Below are 20901 nucleotides of genomic sequence, written 5' to 3'. Positions count from 1 at the left end.
AATGGAGGCACAGGCCACAGCCAGCAGCCAGCATGCAGAGTGGTTAAGATCTCGTTTCAGATTAATCTGGATCCCTATCCTGCTTCACTACTGGCTGGCTGTATACCTGGGGCCACTGATGTCACCTCTTTGGGCTTTGGTTTCTTCTTGTAAAATGGGGCTCTAAGGGTCGGTGTACAGATTACATGGTATAATGTGTGAAGCACTTAGCACCGTATCTGGCAATGAATTCAAGGCCCCGTAAAGGCTAGCTGCTGTTAGTACCGTGATCTTTATATTTCATTCATTCATTCAACAAACATTTACTGAAATTTTATGCTCCAGCACCATTCTAGGCATTGGATGAACAAGAAGACAACATCCTTTGCCTTAACAGAATTTACAGTCTAATTAAGTAGATATAAAGACAAATAAATATAAAAGGGTAATATAATGTCTCAGGGATTTGCTTACATGGGTGTAGAGTTTCAGTTTTGCAAAATGAAAAAGTTCTGGAGATGGATTGCACAACAATGTGAATATACTTAACACTAATGAACTGCACACACGAACGCGGTTCAGATGGTAAATTGTATGTGATGTGTTTTTTTACCATCACTGAAAATAAAATTTTAAAAAGAGATAATGTGTGGCACTGACTAATGCTACAAAGAAAAGTGAGCAGAGTTGGAAGACAGAGAATGACAGTGTTGGGGAGGGTGGTGACTGCAGTGGTCAGGCAGGGGAGGCTGCTCTGTGTGAGGGAGCTGGACACAGGGCGGGCTCTCTGGGGAAAAGCATTCCAGGCAGAGGGAACAGCAGGTGCAGAAGCCCTGAGGCAAGAATGCTCTCAAGGAATAATGAGACCCGTGTGACTAGAGCAGAAGGAGTGAGGGGTGAGGGGCAGAGGGGTGGTGTGGTCAGAGAAGAAGCAGGAAGCCAGAGCATGCCAGGCAGTAAGACGATAGGAAACCACAGGAGGGTTTTGAGCAGGGATGTGTCATGGACAGGACGCACATAATGGCCATCATTATCCTCTCTCCACTTGAAGCCTGCAGATGAGGAAGAACAAGCAAAGCCTTTTCCCATGAAGAGCTGGGTGGAGCCTTGAGCTCTAAGCTGTGTGACTCAGCCCAGGTGACTGCCCTCTCTGAGCCTCTCTCTGCCACCCTCTGCCTGCCTCAGTGCCATAATGGAGCCAATGCAATAATGGAGCAAGGATCCCAAGAGAAGCGTGAAAGGGGTCCGGGGAGCCCTTGAGCATCACCTGCTCCTTTGGCTTCCTGTGCAGCCACAAAGAAGCCTGCTAGAAACCAATGCTTTAGCCAGTGAAATCCCAGAAAGAGATTTCAAGTAAATCTTTTACTCAGCATATAGCTAAAAGGAAACAAATGACCATCGGGGACACGGACAGTGACCTGCCCTATGCCTGGCCCGGCACTAAAGCCTTAGATACATCAACTCGTCAACAACTTGCAATCACCCCTGAGAGGTAGGAACTGCCATGCACATTTGCCAGATGAGGAAACTGAGGCTCAGAGAGGTGGAGACTTCCCTGAGGCCACACAGCTTCCCAGAGGAAGCAGGCTGTGAATCCTCGTGTCCTCAACCACCGAATCATGGATGAGCCATACTGTTGAGGCCCAAGGCCCCCCTAGAAGAGCCACAGGGCCACCTAGGGAAAGACCATCTTATAGACCACCCCCCCCGCCAGGTCTGAGCTTATGGATCACGGCAGCATCACGAACTCCCGAGTATCTATCTGACTTGGAAGGAACCTAAGCCGTCAATTTGACAACCTCCTTTCTCATTGGATAGAATGAGAAACTGCGGCTCAGAGAAGGGAAGGGACTTACCCAAGGCTACTTAGCAAGTTATGGCCAAGTCCAGACCGTTCCCCACGACTCCAGACCCATTGGGCTGTGCTTTGTCCGGAAGGCCACGATCCCTAGGTCCTTCTCAAACCATGAACCCTGAAGGGCCTTGAACACTGCCTTGAACCCCTGTTCCTCTTAGCAGATTGGGAGTCGCTGAGACTGAGCACAGCCAAGGCATGGGGTGGCGGGGTGGTGGGGGTTCATATGTTCCCTGGAAGCACCTTAACAGTGTTTACCAAGCTGGGGCTAGCCAAATAGCTTCAAATGACAGGGCCCCAGGACTTGGAAGAATCTAAACCATCATCTTCTACAGGGCCCTGGGCAATTACGGGGCGGGCACTAACTGCAAGGTAGACCCACGGGCAGCGATTTTCCCGTGGGTGATAAGTGCCTGACTGGGACTAGGGGAGAGCAGATGCTTCAGGGGGGTTCCAGGGACCACGCAATCTGCAAGGGGCCTCTGGCTGCCGGGCAGGCAGGTCCCCCCAGCACCCATGTTTATAATAGAGCTCGGGCTATATTTTGGTTTGGGAGCCAGATTAATCATTGCTTACAACGCACAAGGAGAAACCAGACATCACCTCACTGTTACTGCAGACAGTCTCCCCGTCGGCTGAGATGCTATTTGGGCTTTGGGCAGAGAGAGGAGGGGGGTCCTGTCCTTGCCTGGGGGTCCTGAGGACCAACATACACCTAGACCTCAGCTGATCCCCCCTGCAAGCTGATCTTGCAGGCTCCACCTCGGCCTGCACGAGGCCCCGGCTTCTCTCGCAGCAGAACGGAGCTCACCAGACTCGCTCAGCACTCCGTGAGGTTTCCCACTGAACTTCTCTACCACGCTGGCAGCCCCTAGGCCACACTGGGCAGTCAGCAGGACCGAGAGCCCCATTCAGCAGAAAGGGTCAGGAGGAAGAAACACACGCCAAGAAACAGAGTGAGTCACTACAGCATACTCGCCAAGTCCCTGCTCCTCTCTGGACCTCAGTTTCCCCAGCTGGCCTCTCAAAGCATCCTGTTGGCTCAAAAATTATAGGATTCTGAAATGTGATGTGTGGCTTGTCCAAAAGCACAGCCCTTCACCGTACAGCCAGGCATCTGATGCCAAACTCTGCTTAGTGGGTACCTGAGATAAGTCAGGGCACGAAGGTACAGTTTCTGTATGGCTCATTCATTCATCTGGTTATTCATGCATTCAAAGGTTTGCTGAGCCCCACCAATGAGCCAGACCCCATATGAGCACTAAGAATACACTGATAAACAAAGCAAACTCACTCCCTACTTTCTAGAACAGGATATGGGCATTAAACACATATGAAGTGGAACAAAGAAGTACTGAGTGCTAGGAGAGAGCAGACAGCCAAGCAGGGGAGGCGGCACGGTGAGCTGAGGCTTGAAGGAGAAGCCACGTTGGAGAGCAGAGGGGCAGAGGAGCTCAGAAATGGAGGGGGTATGGACCCCAGAAACCCAGAGCAGCTCAGCAGAGGAGCCCAGAGAAGGTTCTCAGTAGGGGCACTACATGGAGGTGCTATCCAGGTAGAACTGGCAGTTCTGCAGAAAGGCGGGAGATCGTCTCAGGCAGCGTCAATCACACTCCCCGCAAAAATTCCCAGATGACCCCCTCTGCCCTCCCATTTTAGCACAGATCCTCACAGACAGTGGCCAACTCAGATGGCATGTGGAGGGCTCATGGGCAGGGTGAGGGTTGCAGGAGGGAGCCAGGAGGAAGTTTCAACTTGAGTACCAACTTCATTCCATTAGTCATGTCTACCTGGGGCAATGTGTTAAGAAAGATTCGGAGACTGAATCAGGCTCGGCAAGAAAGAGCGATTAGTGATGTCTGAGGAGGCAGGGGAGGCAGGGAGGTGAGGGACGACGGAGCAGATGTCTGTGGCCAGCACTGTGCTAAGCCCCACATGAGGAAATAAAGAAGAAGAGGTCCTCCTCGGTGCACTTGCTCTCGTCTGACAAATGTGCCAAGGACACCAGTGAGTTGCCTGCTAGCCAGAAAGTGCAGAGTCCTAAAGAGGCTGAGAAAATGGGCTGGTGTGAGAAGGTAGGTATGAATTCTGCCTGCAGGTGCTGGGGAGATGCTCTTGGAGAAGATGGCCTTCGAGAATGGAATCAAGGGACAGGTACATGAAGATGACTGGTCTGAGCATGCCAGGAGAGGGCCCAGCGGAAGCAAATGCAGGGAGGCAGGAAGGCCCAGCGCACACAGGATTGGATGGAGTGAGGGTTTCTATACAGCAGAGTTTCTTGGCCTTGGCACCATTGACACCTTGGGCTGGATAAGGTTTTGCTCTGGGTGGAGCATCTGTCCCATGCATTGTAAGGTCTTTAACAACATGTCTAGCTTTTACCTATTAGAAGCTAGTAGCGCCCCCTCTCATCTGTGATGACCAAAAATGTCTCCAGACATTGTTAACTGTTCCCTGGGGGGGCAGCTGAGAAGCGCTGCTCTATAGGAGAGAAGGCAGGAGGGTTAGACTAGGGGCAGCATTGGATTCTGCCCTCCCAGGGTACAAATAGGGTTCTGGCAGCCTTCTGGGTTAGTGGAGGGTGGTTAACTGGTAACTAAGCAAGATGACTGATGGGACCAGGTGGGCAAGACCTTCTACAGCACTGCTTCTTCATGTTCACCGTGATCACACATTCATTCATTCATTCAACAAATACGTATGCAGCATCTACCACGTGCCAGCCCTGTGCTGGGTGCTGAGGACATAGCATCTTATTTAACCCTCCCAACCACTGCATGAAGCAACTGAGGCCACTTGTCCAAGCTCACACAGCAGGAGAGAGACAGAGCTGGGATTCCATTCAGGCGTGTCTGACCTGGTCTGTGCACCCACTCCCCCATCTGGAATCAGCTCAGCAAAGTCCCTCAGCAAGCATCGCAGGCAGATGCAGAGAAAGAAGCGTTCTCGGGTGGGGAGGCTCTTTTTCACTTGATGGGCCCACTCTTATTTAAGAAGCTGTTTCAATCAGTGTTGTGGAAAGGGAAAGGGCCGAAGGGTCAGAAGACCTGAGTTCAAATCCCAGCTCTGCCATTTAGTGACCCTGGCAGCTATTTCTGTTAATCCAGTGGCTCTCAGCCTTGGCTGCACATGAGAATCTACTGCCTGGGTCCCACTCAGACCAACTGAACCAGAACCCCTGTGGGGAGGTGGGCACGCTCCCCCGCTGATTCTCATGCACAGCGGGGCTGTGAACCGGGGCCGTAGACTTCACTCTCCGTGAGCCCCCAGTGATCTCACTGGCATTTAACACCAGTGTCAGCACACGGCCAGGTACCTTGGTATATCTTTGTGAAATGACTGGAAGAGTGAATGAATGAATGAGACCTATTTGGGCCTCAGTTTTCTCAGCTGTAAGATGGGCATAATACTGCCTAACTCCCAGAGGTTACTGTTAGGAAACAATGGGATGAGGGACAGTAAGCCTTCCTATCACGCTGGTCAGTATGGGAAACTCCCAACCCAAACTCCCTTTCTTCTGCCTACTTTTCTCCATGGCCCTTTTCATCTTCTAACACACCTCGTATTTTTACTGTTTTAATTGTCTGTCTCCCCACACAAGACTGCAAGCTCTGAGGAAATGGGGATTTTTGTTTATGTATCAGCTCAGAGGCCTGCACAGTGCCTGACACACAATAGTCATTCAATCCATTATGTTGAATAAATGAATGAATAGGGTTACTGGTGTCACTCTGAGGTGACACCAAAATTCAATGCGCTGATGAGCAAAGGGGAGGCAGACCTCGCCTCTCACCCACCAATGTTCCTTCTCGCTCAAGGAGCCCCACATGAGATGATGCAGAAATACCACCCAACAGGATCAGGGCAAAGTGGCTACTGTTGTCACCAAAGACACCTGTGGGAGAAGAGACTGCTGACAAACAGTGACAATTCCAGGACCGGCTGCCCACTCCATTGGTCCTCCTCCCTGCCCCCCACCACTGGTCAGAGGTCCCTGCCTTGGGACCTGAGCTCCCCCATGCTCTGCCCACCATCCTCTGTGAGCAGGTGACACTGGCCTGCCACACACCAAACTCCTCCATGTTTGCCTAGGCTGGGGCCAGAGGGACTTGGTGGAAATGGCTTTGCCAAATAGTTTTCCTACCACATGGAGGTTCTTCCTTAATTTAGAAAAGATGTCTCCCCCTGCTCAGGTGAGCTGGTTGCCCTGAGTTGGGGGATCTGTGCCTCCCTGGACATTTGCTGAGAGCAGGAAGGCCTGGGCAGGAGCCAGTCCAGTCTGTTTTTCCATCTCCCGCCTCCTCTGCTGGACTGCTACCCCCGTACAGAGCGAGACCACCACTGGCTGCTTTATGAGCCATGACTGGAAGGAGACTTTTCCACTCACACCTCCACACCTCATCCATCAGAAAATGCTGGAGCCCAGAGGGGAAGTGAGTGGGGAGAGGGAGTCCCTCTGTGTTCTCTGAGCCAGAAGAGACCACATTTCCCCAGCTCAGACAGCCACGGACTCCTGTCTGGGTCTGGCTTCTTCAGATCTGCAGTGTGGCCTGCTCTGGCCATGGAGGGTGGAGGAGAAGCGGATGGGGGGGGGGGTGATGCTCCAAGTCCCCCCTGTGCCACAGGGACCCTCAGGGCACAAGCAGGATGGAGCCAGGAGATGCCACAGCTGCCCAGATGAGAACCAGATGGCCGAGAAAGAGGGCAGCTGTGGCCACAGTTGGGAGCCAGGGTAGAAGCTTAAGACGTGGCCCTAGGCCAATGTATCTACTGGAAAACCCATCAGCAATGGGGTATTTTCCTGCAAAAAGCAATTGACCCTGGCCTTGCACTGCCCTCCCCCGTTTCCTGAACACCTACTATGCGCAAGCCCTCTGCTAGGCTCTGTAGGGAGAGCGATAAACCAGATTTGCACATCCTTGTTGGTGAAGTTGGTCTTGGGGCTGAAATAACTCAGCTAAGATAGCCTATAGGTCCTTGAGCAGAGTAGGGTCTCCTAGACTGAAGGCCAGGGTTCCAAGCGGGCTTCCTGGACACAACTAGAGTTGAGTCTGAAGGATGGGACACCCTGGCTGGGAAGCCAGAGAGGAATCCAGGGGCACTACAAGCCAGAGACTCACCACCTAGGAAAATGGCAGACCTTCCCCCAAAGGCAATTAGAGGTAACTCCCCCTGCCTGACTGAAGCAGTGATGGGGTGGGGGCAGAATGACAACAGCTCAGAATGTACAGAGAACTCACTGCCTCTAGAGAACATTGGCCTGCAGTATATCAGAGGGATGATATTAGACCCAGAGAGGTTACTGACTTGCCCCAGGTCACACAGTGAGGAAACGGTGGAGCCGGGAGTAGAGTCCAGACTCAACTGACCCCAGAGCCCACTCTCTGAACGTGCATGCTCCAGGCCTTGCTCCGGGTTTACAGCCCCAGGGGACTCATGGTCATTCCAGATGGCAGGAGGCTCAGGTTCAGAGAGGGGATGCGGAGGGCCCCCGCCATTCCGCCCATGGGAGGAGGGGCTGGGCCAGTGGGGGCTCCTGGCTCTGACAATATTCCCTCCACCACCACGAGCACCCCCAGGATGGCCTCCCTGGAGCAGCTGGGCCCCGAGAGGAAGCGTCACTTCTTGTCACACCTCCTTAACCATGGCGGCGGGACCTCCTGCAGGCCAAGGTGCTTCCCACCCTCAGGCAGGCACGGACCCTCGGAAACCTCTCTCCCCTCCGGCCACCAGCCCCCTGCTGAGGGAGCTGGGGAGAGTCAGGCGGGCAGGCGGGCGGCACACAGCACTCCTGCATGAAGACCCCGCTTGCTAGGAAGCAAGGCAAGGCAAAGCATCGACGCCAAGGTATACCTTTCGTCCAAGAGGTCCTGGATTCCCAGAGAGCCCAGGCAAGCCCACGTCGCCCTGAAAAACACAGACAAGGGGGTGAGGCGGGGGAACGGGAGCGGACACTCATTAAATTGAAAGTGTGGCCTCCCACGGCCAGTTGTTTGCAAACAGGATTCATGGAGGCTTAGAGGCCTCAGAGGAGACTCAGGGCCTCTGAGCGGGCTGAGGGCAGCTGGGTGGGCAGGGTACCCAGCCCCTCCCCACTTAACTCAGTCGCTCCATTTAATCTGTTTCATATGTTGGACTTTGGCAAAAGGTACCATTTGGGGAATGGGTTCCGCTGTTAGAACCATGTTTGAAAACCATCGCCCTGAAGGACATGCAACCCGTTCCAATCAGGAATCCGTCTCTGCGTTCCTGACACCCTCCTTCCCACCCTTGCTGGGCATGGCGGCTACCCAGTAGGGGGCATTTCTGCCACCACCGTGAGACCCAGAAGCAGACAACGTAGGAGCAAGAGAGAAGCCTGGGCTCCTGCATGTCGTCAGGCCCGGCGGCAGAGCCTGCTCTGCATCGGACCGGCTGCGTGGCCTCCAGCAAGCCGCCCACTGCTGGAGCTTCTGCTTTCTCCCGGGCAAGCTAGGCCTAGCTGCCTGGCCTATAAGCTTCCAGTGAGGATCCGATGGGGGTGCATGTGGATGTTTACACCCAGCAAGAGTCTGCTGAGTGAAAAAACTTCCCATGAAGATGTGAATGAATGAGCCACCTGTGCCTCAGAGAAATCAGCAGGAGCTGCCACCTCTCAGTACCCAAGCACTGGAGGCTGGGCTGAGAAGCAGTGTTCTGCCTGTCAGGAGGGCTCTTGGGTTGTGTCCAGAAGGAAACCAGACAGACTCGAGGATTCCTTCCAGCATATGGATGTCTGGGACATTGGATGACCTTACTTGGAGTTCTGGATTCCCCTGCTCCGGCCTGTCCTGCACTCCCTCCAGGCCCCTTGTTTCATTTACAGGGTGGACGCTACAGGGATGGATGAAGTCCTTCCGCCTAAGCGTTCTCTCTTCCATGGGAGAACCTTCTGGTCTCAGCCCTTCAGAGTTAGGGAGCCCTGAGTCTCCAGCCCATTCCCTTCCCACGTCCCGGAAGTTCACAGACCTGTCTGCTCGTACTAACAACCTCAGAGGGGCCTTCGAATGTCTGTTGGAAGCTTCCTGGGCATGTGCTACCAAGAAGCTTCTGGATGCCAAGGGTCACCTAACAGGCCCTACAGAAAACCCACTCAGAGCATTAGGCAAAAAGACATTCACCAAAGGTATGTCCACAGGCAACATTTTTTGTCGGTTTTATTGGTTGCACACCGGAAGAAGGCAGAAGGGAATGGTTTTGGGTTTGGTGTAGGGAGAGCTGAAGGGCTTTGAGGAAAAACCAGACCCCGTCCTTTTCTACTTCCCACCTCCAGCGTTTGTCACGCAGTGGCCTCTGTCAGGAGGGTGTGTCCCAGAGCACGGCGATTTCCCTGCTGTCCACTCCCCCACTTCCCTGAGCACTGGGGTCCCTGGAAACCTACCTTTGCCCCATCGTGAGCCTTTCCTGGTGAGAGCCCGGGGTCCCCTTTCTGTCCCTGAAACAAAAACAATTCTACTTTGGCCGCCAAGTTGTCTAAAGAGGGTGTCTCCCCACCAACTCTGCTCATCTCCCTGTCCCCTGCTTAAATGCCCTCCCCCCTACCCCACTCACATTCCTCCACAGGGTCCTCTCCAATCCCATCCCTCCCCTGCTCCAGCATCTCTCATAGCTCCCCACCATGCCTACTGACAAAGTCCAAACTCCTCCTTGGGTGTCCCAAGTCTTCCGTCACCTGGTCCCAGCCATCCTTTCCAGACTTTGCTCTCCTTCCACCAGCCCGACCCACAGACGGGGTCCCTCTGCCCCATCCCCAGACCACAGTCCTTCCTCCGCCAGACCTTGCACATTCCTACAGCCGGGTCTTTGCTCAAGCAGTCACTCCCAACTAGAAAACCACTTCTCAATCATCATTAGCCAAACCATAAGCATTCTCAAGATGCAGCTTGACTGCGTCCTCCCCAACCAACCTGGAGATCCCTGGGCCCAACGTACAGGTGACGTGCTCCCCCGGGCCTCTCAGAGACCTTCTGAGAGATACGTCCCAGAGGCAAGCTTGATTCTTTCTGATTTTCCTGTCCCCTGATGCTCACCTCACCGTCTCTAATCACCTAGGACCAGTGCATCAGCAGCCGTTTAATCTGTGTACAGGCCTTCACAGTTTGCAATAACCCTCACTTCACCAGGTTCCCAGAATAGCCTGATGAAGTGAGCAAGGGAAGTGTTATTACCCCATAACACATTCGGGGAAACTGAGGCCAGGAGAAGGAAAGGGACTGCCCAGGGCCCCAAGCTGAGGCACTGGCAGAGCTAAGACTAGGACCCTGAATTTGTGACTCCCAGCTCTGTGTTCCAGGACGTCCTGGGACCCGACAAGTTAGAATAGGCAGTGAGTAGGGACGACACCGACAAGCAGTGTGTCCCTAGTCAGAGATAAGCATTCTTTGTGCCAAGCCTATGGGAGGCGTCCCCATCACAAGGATCCTGGCTCCTAAGAGCACGTGCTCAGGAAAGGGCCCAACAACCACATCTCACACAGGGCTGAAGAGGGCTCCTGGCTGTGGGCCCACTCGTTTGAACCAATCTGATTAAATGACTCAGGAGACAGTCCCTTGGAAAGTCAGTCCCCCCTGCTGTCAACTTCCAAGAGCCCCTGATCCCTGCCCCACACCCTCACTCTCAAGCTCCCTCCCCAATCTGGGTCCTGAGTCAGAAGTCCTGGGGTGAAGCCACGGACTCACAGTAGGACCTCAGGCGAGTGACTTCACTTCTCTGAGCTTCTGTTTCCTCACCATTAAAATGTGGGCTGCACAGCGCGCGCACACACACACATACACACACACACACGCATGCACACGGCTGCATGCTCATACATGCACACATGCACATGCACGCGCACGCACACACACACACACACACACGGGCACGAGCACACATACCCGCTGGCATCCAGGTTCCTTGGCAAGGAGCCAGTGGGATCATGGACGTGACACGCAGGAAGGCTGTTTTGGCCAACTTTAGTTCCCATTTGTTTCTCTTCTGCGTCAGGACCCAGACCTTCCAAATCCTGACTCAGTCACTCTCCGTGAGAAATCACTGCATTCCAAACTGGACAGAGCCTTAAAGAGGGAGGGCGGCCTTCCACTGCTCACCTGCCATGCGCCCAGCACTGTGCCAGGCCCACTCAATGCAGCACCTCACCAGTCCTCTTACACCCCCTTACTGCACCGCAGGACCAAGACCGGGGTTCAGGGAGGCTCAGTCACAGCCCGGGGTGACGTGCAGATAAGAGGCAAGGTCTCACTAGGTCTGACTAGGTCCCGGGTCTATCTGACTCCAGAGCCCTCGTTTACAAATGGGAAGCCTAGATGCTTCTCCCATACGCCCTCCCACTGCCCCAGCCTGCAGGCCAGCCCCTCCTTGCTAGGACCGCAACTCTCTGTCCACCTGGGTCCCTCCAGGTCACTTCTGCAGGACTCGCCTCTGCGATCTACTACCTCATGCTGCAGCTGCCCCTTGCTGACACTCTGCCACCCTCGGCTGTTCACAAACCCAGTTCCAATGCCTTTTATGTCCATGTGCAAGGTCAGGCCCAGGGCTACCCAGGATTCCAATGGCTAAAAAAGGACAGCAGCTTCTCCCCACCCTGCTCTTGCCCACCTCGGTCTACAGCCAATAGAAGAGCTGGGCTTAAAATGCTCTCAGGGGTGGGCCTTCATGCATCCTGCTCTGTCATTTTACAATAGGGGAAACTGAGACCCAAAGGGATGCCAGAGTGGCTCCCTTGCCCAGAGTCCGTATCCAGGCATTTTAGTGACTACGGACTGCTCCTGCATTCTCGGCAGCCAGCACGGTGCTTGGGACGTAATCCCTGCCCGAGTACAACATCAACAAACACAGGTGTTTATTGAACATCTACTATGAGTCACATCTTCAATGCACACAAGGAATACCATGGTGGGGATCAAGACACAGCTCATGCCTGTGGGGACCAATCAAGGGAGAAACCAGAGACCAGTAATGATAATCTGCACTAGCATTTCCTGAGTGCTCTTCTAAGCCTTCAACACATAAATTTATGAGGTAGCAATGATCTCTCTCCCCATTTCACAGATGAGGAAACTAAGGCACAGAGAGGGTAAGTGATTAGTCCAAGGTCATACAATTTGTAAGTGGGATTTAGACTTAGGAAGTCTGCTTCCAGAGCCCAAGAGCTTTACATTTCAATACACTGCAGATGAACAACTATGATCCAGTGATAAGTGGAGTACAGGAGGAAGTAGGGGGGCACTTGACCCAGTCTGAGGGTGAATCAGCCACGCTAAGGCTGGAGGAAGACAAGGAGGGAGTCAGATGAAGTTTGGGCTCCAGAAATGCTCAAGGCACCCTTGGTCAAGTGAAGGTGTGACTTCTGGGATGGAGAAGACTATCCATCTTCCCAGCCAGACTCCTGCAAATTCTCCAGTAAGAGATATAAGGAATAATAAGGTCTAATTAATTGTTTACACCTTGGTGAGGATGAGAACCTGGGTGCCAGACCCAGCTCTCCAGACAACAAGCCTGTGTGATCTTGGACAAGCCCCTTTCCCTCTCTGTGTACAGAACAGTAGACTCTGCCTGGACTAGTTAACAGAGCCTTGAGGAACTAGAAGATGGTTTGGAAGGTATATCCTAAACCGTAAATGCTACAAAATATAGCAGGGATAGAAACTGAGCTCCTTTCCTGCAGGTAGGGTTGGGAAGGTGGAGAGAATAGAAGGCTTTGGGTAGATGAGGCCTCGAGAGGGGCTGAGACAAAGGAACAAATCATGAAGGACTGGAAAATTCTGGGCCAGAAGTCCTCTGTGCAAGTCATCTTTTGCAAGACACACGATCCCGAGTACCTAGCACAGGGCCTGGCCCAGGGGAGGCATCATAAAAATATTTCTCAAGTGAGAAAATGAATGAATGGAGTCTCAAGAGACAACTCTAGGGCTGGAATTGGGTCAGATCTGTCCCCAGCCCTGGAAGGTCCTCTGAAGATACACTAGGTCTTTCACCATCACTACTACCATTTCATGTGTTTATAAGTTCTGGCCATGGCAATAAGGCAAGAAAAACAAATAAGACTACTAAGATTTGAGGAAAAAGAGACAAAAATATGTCTTTTTTTGCAAGTAATATGAGTGCCTGTCTAGAAAACCCAGGAGAACTAACTGAAATACTGTTAGAACTAATAAAATAATTCAGTAAAGGACATGGTTATAAAATAAACACAAAAGTCCAAATATACAAAGTCAATAGTTCTTTTCAATAGCTGACAGCCAGCTAGAAAATATAATGGGGGAAATATTCCATTCATAACAGCAACAAAAATATAAAATTTCTAAGAACAAACTTAGTAAGAAAGGTGCAGGGTTTATGCAATAAAAACTATAGAAGTTTATTATGAGATGTTTTAAAAACTCAGCCAAATGGGAAGATATGCCATGGTTTTAGATAGGAAAAGTTAATATTTTAAAGATGATAATTCTTCACAAATTAATAAACACATTTAATACAATTCCAAGAAAAACCCCAAGGGAGTTTTTTAAGGAAATTATTAAGATGGGCATAAAGTTTATCTGACAGATTTAATAGCCAGAACAATTTTTTTTAAGTGGAGGAGGGAGACACACAGCATAAAGCTAATAAATGTCATAAAATAGTATTTTACTAGCAATATACAAACACAGGAATGAAACATACTTGAATGGCCTGAAGGAGACCCTGGTCTATCATATAATAGTCAGTGCAGGAAAAGTTATTTAATAAATGAACTACTGGGGGAAAAATAAAGTTATACCTCATACCCACTCCCATGAAGATTAATTCCAGATGGTTTAAAATTTTAAGAGTACAAATGATATTATAAAATGACTAGGAATATAAGTGAATACCTCTCTGGTTTACTATGGGAAAGAAATGTCTAAGTACTAAAGTAAAGAACCATACATTCTACATATGGTAGAGCTCTCTCCATACTACCTGACATATTGTAAGTTCCTAATAAGTGTTAGTTATTATTGTTAGTCCAAAAAAAAAAAAAATAGGTAACACTCTCACTTGTGAAAATCATCATGAATAGTCTTAACAGGCAAACAATAAATTTGAAAATACTTGTAAGGTAGATGAAGGCTTAATAAGCCTTCATATATAAACACAAATAATTTTTACAAGTCAATAACAAAAGATAACATCCTGGGACTTCCCTGGTGGCGCAGTGGTTAAGAATCTGTCTGCCAATGCAGGGGACACGGGTTCGAGCCCTGGTCTGGGAAGATCCCACATGCCACGGAACAACTAAGCCCGTGAGCCACAACTACTGAGCCCGTGCACCACAACTACTGAAGCCCGCGTGCCTAGAGCCTGTGCTCCGCAACAAGAGAAACCACTGCAATGAGAAGCCCACGCACCGCAACAAAGAGTAGCCCCCGCTCGCCACAACTAGAGAAGGTCCCCGGGCAGCAACAAAGACCCAACACGGCCAAAAATAAATTTAATTAATTAATTAATTAAAAAAAAAAAAGATAACATCCCAACCCCAAAAATAAAAATTCATAAATGGTGAAATGCAAATGGAAAACAAATGTAAGAAAAATATTCTTCTCAAAGATGATCAATGCAGTGAAGTGAATTGAAAACAATAATGAATTATCTTTTTCAAACATCCTCCTCTAATGCTAGCAGTGGCATGGATTGGTTCAATCTTTCTAGAAGGCAATTGTTAATAAAATTACAGCTAAACACTATATAGCACTTACAGGCAAGGCATATTTTAAATTATTTATACATATATATGTATGCATGTATGTATGTGTGTGTATATATATTGATATATAGATAAATATATAGATATATCTAGATATATATATAGAGAGAGAGAGATATTGCTTAACCAACAGTGCTAAAGAGCTATGGAGCTAATAATAGACTTGTAGCTAAAACTATGGACTTTGGAGTCAGACAGTAGAGGGTTCAAATCTTGTCTCTGACACTTATCAGAAACAGGCTAGTTACTTAGCCACTTTGGACCTTAGTTTTCTCGTCTGTAAAATGGGGGTAATAACATCCACCCTGCAAAGCAGGTAAAGCTGTTGGCCAGTCCCTGGCCCACAGGCTGTTCAAAATGCAGTCAGTGCCTATCACTGGGCAAGGCCACTGCAAGAGGCCTGCTTTCCTCTTGATACTTTCTAGACTTTTCCACATTTTCTTTAATGAGTATGCCCTACCTCAGTCATCAGAGGAAGGGGAAAGGGAGGCTGGGGCCTGAGGTCCGAGAATCCTGTAAGGGCTGGCTCCACCTCAGCTTCTAGCAGCTCTGCTAGCAGTCACTTGGGTTACTGAGCATGGCCGCTCTTGCCCACCTATTCTCCCCGGGTGCCCAAGGGCCCCTAGTAATCCTGGGTAATTCACTGCAAACCGAGCAGGCCAGAGGAGGGAAGAGGAGGCCGGCTGCCAGGGAGAGTGGGGCCAGGTGCCTCGTCGCCCAGCACAGGCACAGCTGGAGCCCTGCCGGCCTCTGGCCCAGAGCTTCTTACCCCACCTGGGCCCTGCATCCCATCTGATTTCCCCTGGTTCAGCATCAGCATCACCATCAGGGCAGCTCTAGGCCTCCCCATTGGTCACCCTTCAACTTGCTGGCCACCGACCAAGCTTCTCAAGCTGCCTGAGTGGCCTTCACAAACCCCATCTGATCGTGTCATGTCTGCTAAAAACCTCATGCCTTCCTGCTGCTCTTTGGATAAAGTCCAAAAGTCTTAGCACACCCACCAGGCCTGCTGCCCTCCCCAGCCTCCTCCCGCCCCTTGGCCTGGTTGCCTGCTGCCCTTCAGACCTTGGTTCAACTTTCCCACCCTCTGGGAAGGCAGGCTTCACCTCCCAGACCAGGTTAATCGCCATTCTGTGGGGTCTCTGAGCACCCAGTGCCTCTCACGTGGAGCCCTTTTCATGGAGTGGTCAGCTTATTTCCACAACAGCAGCGACCGTCCCTATCTGTGCCCCATTGTAGGCCGGGCACCTTGAACATGCTGACAGCTGACCACTTACCACAGGCCAGCACTGCTCTTAACTCAGTTACACCTCATAACAACCCAAGGGGGCAGCTACTCTTATTACCCCATTTTCCAGATAAGGAAACTGAGGCATGGGAAGTTCAAATAATTTGCTCACAGTCACACAACTAGAAGGTGACAGAGCTGGGACAGGAGCTTCGACCGTCTGGCTCCAGAGTCTGTGCTTAACCACTGTGCTTTCCTGCAGCAATAACTATGGGTCGGTTGGACACATGACTCAACCCTGGGCCTCCAAGGTCAGCTAATGCCATCCACCCAGGGTTCTGGCTTCTCTGCTTCATTCTCAAAGTCCTTGATCTTGACTCCCTGCAGGACCTGACAAACACTCTTCTTGATTGATTTGAACGTGGGGCATATGGGTATGTGGTACATGGGGAAAGCCTTGGGCTCTGGAGCAGGCAGGTGGGGTTGAAGCCTGGCTCTGGTCTGTACCAGCTGTGCAGTCCTGACAAGTGTCTTCCGACTGGCAAACCCAAGGACCCGAAATACAGCCCCGCCACTGCTGGTCACCGCAAGTGACCCCAGTTAAGTCATTGGCCCTTTGGGTCTTTGCTCCTCTGTGACCTCAAGAGGGATGAAGTGCCTCACCTTTGCTCTGTCTCCCCTTTTTGATTCCTCAATCCACCAATCTTTCCCATCCTTAGTCTGGCAGGGGGATCTTTAACCCACAAGGCCATAAGCTCCCAAGGGCTCAATAAATACAGCACAGGAACGACCACACAGCGACCCAGCCAGACGAAGGGCAGGCTCCCTGCCACCACGCAGACCCTGCCTGTTTGGCTGACTTTTCCATCAAAAGCACATAGTAGGTGCTCGATAAATGTTTGTTGATTGAAGGAAGATGAATGGATGGGGGCCCCAGAGGCAGCTCTCGAAGCCAACACCGTGCGGAAAAGGAGGAGCCAGCACAGAGCCTGGAGGAGGCCAGCCCTACAATCCCACCAGGTCTCCTCCCAGACCCAGAAAGGATCTGGTAAACAGTGAGGACCCTCTCCCCAGAATCACATCTATTCCTGCAGATCCACGACATTCCCTTCCAATCTTGGATAAGTCAGGAATTCCATCCAGGAAGAGCCTCTCTTTAACCCTGTCCTGGCCACGCCACAGATTGAGAGCTGCCCAGGGCCAAAGCCCAGCAGACTGGGCCTTCCATCCAACTGATCTGTCCTGGATCCACCTCTGCTCACTCCTGAGACTCACAACCAAGTGTCCAGGTAAAGGGCATGACTTTTCCCCTTGGCATGTTATGCAAGTGCTAATGGGAGAAGAAGACTCCCATTCCAGTGTATTTTCTGGAACCCTCACCCTTATTTGTTTACACAGAAGCAAGCTGGAAGCCTATCCGTGAGGCCCTGAGTCCACAGGTCCCAGCTCCATGTGGCAGCGGGAAGACTCACCTGTTAGGTCTGAGCCTCACTCACCATACCCAGAGCTGCTCCTCAAAATGGCGAGGACGGCAGCTGGTGGGTCCTCCTCCTGCCTCTGCACATCTGCTGGCAGGATGGGGGTGGGCTGCAGCCCAGACTGGAGCTGAGGCGCTGCAGTGTGGGGCAGCCTGGACCGGGGAGAAGCTGATGGAGCATCTGCTGCCACAGAAGCAGGGGGTCACGTTTGGGAGCGGGAGGGAGGGAGGACCAGACAGTCCCAGACCAGGCCAAGAAAGGCGTGTTCCTGAGCAAACCTGGCAATCAAAACAGCTGCCAATCCTCAGCATCTCGATGTACGCCATGGCCTAGGAGACCGGAGGCCTCTGCAAAGCAGAAGTCTTCCAAAGAGCTCCCCTCTCTCTGCCTGACCCATGGGGGCAGGTGCCACTGCCATTTCTTAGACAGTGTCTTAATCCACCTGAGCCTCAGTTTCCCCATCTGTAAATGGGTGCAATATCTCCACCTATCATCTAATGATAATGAGACCATTAGGTCTTTGTGGGGATCAAATGAGACAGGCTACATGAAGTGCATGCAGAGTGCCTACCACACAGTAAGGGTCCAATATACGGTGCTTATTATCATCAGTGTTTGCCTTGTTAAAACCCAGAGCACCTCCAGGCAGCTGCTGGCCCCTAAGCACCTGAGGCCTCTGTGCTTGCCTTCCAAGGAAGGACCCCAGTCCAGCCCTGGCCGAAGTCACACACCTACAGGGGCGGAGGCAGGGGCTCCCGCAGCTCTGTGCAAGGGCTCTGCGCTGGCACTCTGGTGCCATATCGTCATACATCCAGGGCTACTTGTGTACATTTGTCCCAAACTTCTGGACAAGGTGGGCAGAGGAACTCTTCCCTAGGAGTCAAGCCTGGCCTTTGGAGGATGTTCAACCGTCAATCGCTGCATGAGCTGGGGCCAGTCAGTTAGCGGCCTTCCTCAAGCCACTAGCCCTTTGCAATGCGTTAGCAAAGAAGGACCCTGAGCCCAGGCCAACCAAGGCCCAGGGGTGCTCTTCACGTGGCCACTCCACAGCTGACAGCTGGGCAGATCCTCTGCCTGTCCTGGCCTGCCCCACACTCTTTCGGCACAGATGCTGTGCTCTTGGCTTCCCCGAGCCTGTGTCTTCCTTCCCCTCCTCCTATTTCTCCAGCCATCACTCGAGGCTTCTCCCTGTAACCTAAATAATGCTGGCCCCGTACTTTTCCTGGTGCTTCTCACTCCATGCCCCACCGTGGACGGGGCTGGAGCCCCCGACACTCATCAGAGCACCAGTCACGTGGGTTTCTGGTCCCATCTAAAGTCCAGAGGTGGCATCTCTGTGCTGGCCACCCCCCAGGGCTCTATCTCCAGCTCAGAGTTCTCCTGAGTTTCAGAATGTCCGCGAATCATCTCCACCGGGCCGGTCTACAGATTCCCAAATGCAACATTCCTTCTTCCGGTTCCTCGATTTGGTCACCTAGGCTAACACCAGGGAGTCACCATCTCTCTCCTCTCGTCCATCACCGAGTCCTCCCTACCTCACCTCCACATTGTCAAGGTGCCCACTCCCCTCCTCCCGCACCCCTACGCTGGCCTGTATCACCCCAGGTCTCCCTGCCTCTGCTCTGGTCCCCCCCCAACCCCAGTCCATCTTCCACACGGCATCCAGGGTCTTTCTCAAACATGATCTTTCCACGTCCCTCCCGAGCTCAAAACTTGACATGCCTCCCCAGGGTGTGTCTTATGACCCAGTAACACGTACATTCGAGCTGGACCTTCACAGCCCTCCCTATTTAGCAGCAAATGACCTTTCTTCCCACTCCCTTTGAGGGCCTTAGGTTCCAGCTGCCCTTCTCCCCCTCAACCCCTCCCCACCAGAAGCTAAACTCTTAACTCCTCACTCTGTCTCCAGCCCGGTACAGGGCCTGGCACCTGGGAGGCACGAGGGAGTGCTTGTGGCCTGGATACGGATCCTCCACAGTGACCCTGAGGCCCGACCACCAGGAGCCTCTAAGAAAAGAAGCTCCCCCAATGCAGCCCTAACCCCAGCATCCATACCACGGCTCTCCCTCCAGACCCCACAGCAAACACTCACTTTGGCTCCAGGAGGGCCGGGGAGGCCTGGATTTCCATAAGGCCCAGGAGGACCCTGAAAGGGAAAAGAAGAAAGAGATGAGGGGAAAATAGGGGTCATCCCACTTCCTAGAGCAGGGCCTGGCACTTCCGCCCACCCATCCGCTGGGTCTTCCCTAGCCAAGTCTCAGCAGTCTGGCCATGGCAGCTGCTTGCAGAGAGGCTCCCCTGACGCCTGGCCCCGTGTTAAGCACTTTCCATGCATTATCTCGCTTTATCCTGTTAACCCACAAGGCAGGTGCTACCACGATTCCTATTTTCAAGATGAGGAAACTGTTGCTCAGAGAGGTTTATAACTTTCTCAGGTCACCCAGCTGCTAAGGGGCAAAGCTAGATCTCACCCTCAGATGTGTGGTTTCAGAGCACAAGCCCTTAACCCCTGAATGTGACCACCTTTCCGTACGCTCTCCACCTGGCCCCATGAGCCCCTCCCACACTTGCTTCCTCGGGCTCAGAGCACACTTAGCTATTTGCTGCCCTGACCATGCCTGCTATAGATACTTCCCCTCTGTATCACTTTTGTCATGCTGTTCCATCATCTGGCATGCCTTTCCCACCCATCCCCTCCAGCTGAAACCCAACCCATTCTTCAAGGCCTGGCTTTAATGCCACCTCCTCCAAGGAACCTTCTGGGACTCTTCCTGCTGAAGGGAACCTCTCCAGACTTCAGACTCCAACTGGACTTTGTATGAGTCTCTGGAGTTGCGAGCCCAGTCAAGGGAGCACTTGGACGCTCTGAACGAAGGGGCATCCCTCCTGTGGCCACAACACGTAGTCAGAGCTCTCCCTTAGGTTCCTACACGCTTTGAGCTTACAGGGTCCCCCAGGGACCACGAAGCAGCTGGGAAGACTGAACTCAGAGAGTCAAAGAGTCTTGGCCAAGGTCACACAGCAGAGTAGCGGCCAAGAGAGGGCCGGGACCCAGTTTTTTGGCTTCAAGTCCAAGGCTTATTCGTGGCACTGGATTTTCCCAGGCCATATTTGAATCTCCCTTACAACAGCTGGGGCCTTATGTCCACTTTCTCTGCAAAGGCCCTGGGCTAGCGTCCTGCAGCCCAGTAATATAAACAGAGTCCTAAGAGTTGAGTACTTTCTGGGGGTCTTTTGTCCAACAGGAATAATCTGAGGCATTGGGGATGGAGACAGGCACCTCGAGGGGTGCCCCCTACTAGACACACTGCCCTTGTCCCTGGCCCCTCTTGACTCATCTGGCTGTGTATGAATTTGCTTCCTTCCTCTCTTTTCAAGGCCAACTTCCCAGCTGCAGCCTGTCACGTTCCGCCCAAGGCACCTCCCTCTTCCTCCACGCCTGAGCTGGGACCCTCCCCTTCTCCATCCATGTGGAGGAGGAACCGAGCTGAGAGGCTCACTCAGTCTGGGGAATTTATAACAGTGTCATGGGTGACCTCCAAAATAATCAACCCTCCAGCCCCTTCCCAATATTTCACCAAACGCTGTCTCCTGGCACCTAGATGCAATATGGTCC

The 20901-nt window shown here is 52.0% G+C and overlaps 1 protein-coding gene across 11 annotated transcripts in view; it reads right to left on the bottom strand.

Annotated features, from left to right (window-relative positions):
• COL27A1 (collagen type XXVII alpha 1 chain) overlaps positions 1-20901 on the bottom strand; it is a 186264-nt gene that overhangs the window by 98599 nt on the left and 66764 nt on the right. For 9 of the 11 annotated variants that reach the window (XR_014247868.1, XR_014247869.1, XM_082403739.1 and 6 more), the window contains 3 exons: positions 19378-19431; positions 9234-9287; positions 7688-7741 (listed from right to left, as the gene is read on the bottom strand). Coding sequence is in view for 9 of the 11 variants with exons in the window: in XM_082403739.1 (XP_082259865.1) it covers positions 7688-7741; positions 9234-9287; positions 19378-19431 (162 nt within the window). In the remaining 2 variants the exon portion in view is untranslated. The remainder of the gene's footprint in view (positions 1-7687; positions 7742-9233; positions 9288-19377; positions 19432-20901) is intronic. The other 2 variants (XM_082403736.1, XM_082403737.1) reach the window with 1 other exon arrangement.

Source organism: Balaenoptera borealis (assembly GCF_965194805.1).
Source record: "Balaenoptera borealis genome assembly, chromosome: 8".
NCBI lineage: Eukaryota > Metazoa > Chordata > Mammalia > Artiodactyla > Balaenopteridae > Balaenoptera > Balaenoptera borealis.
The sequence above is the reverse complement of the archived record's forward strand: the minus strand, read 5'-3'. Positions and strand labels throughout refer to the sequence as shown.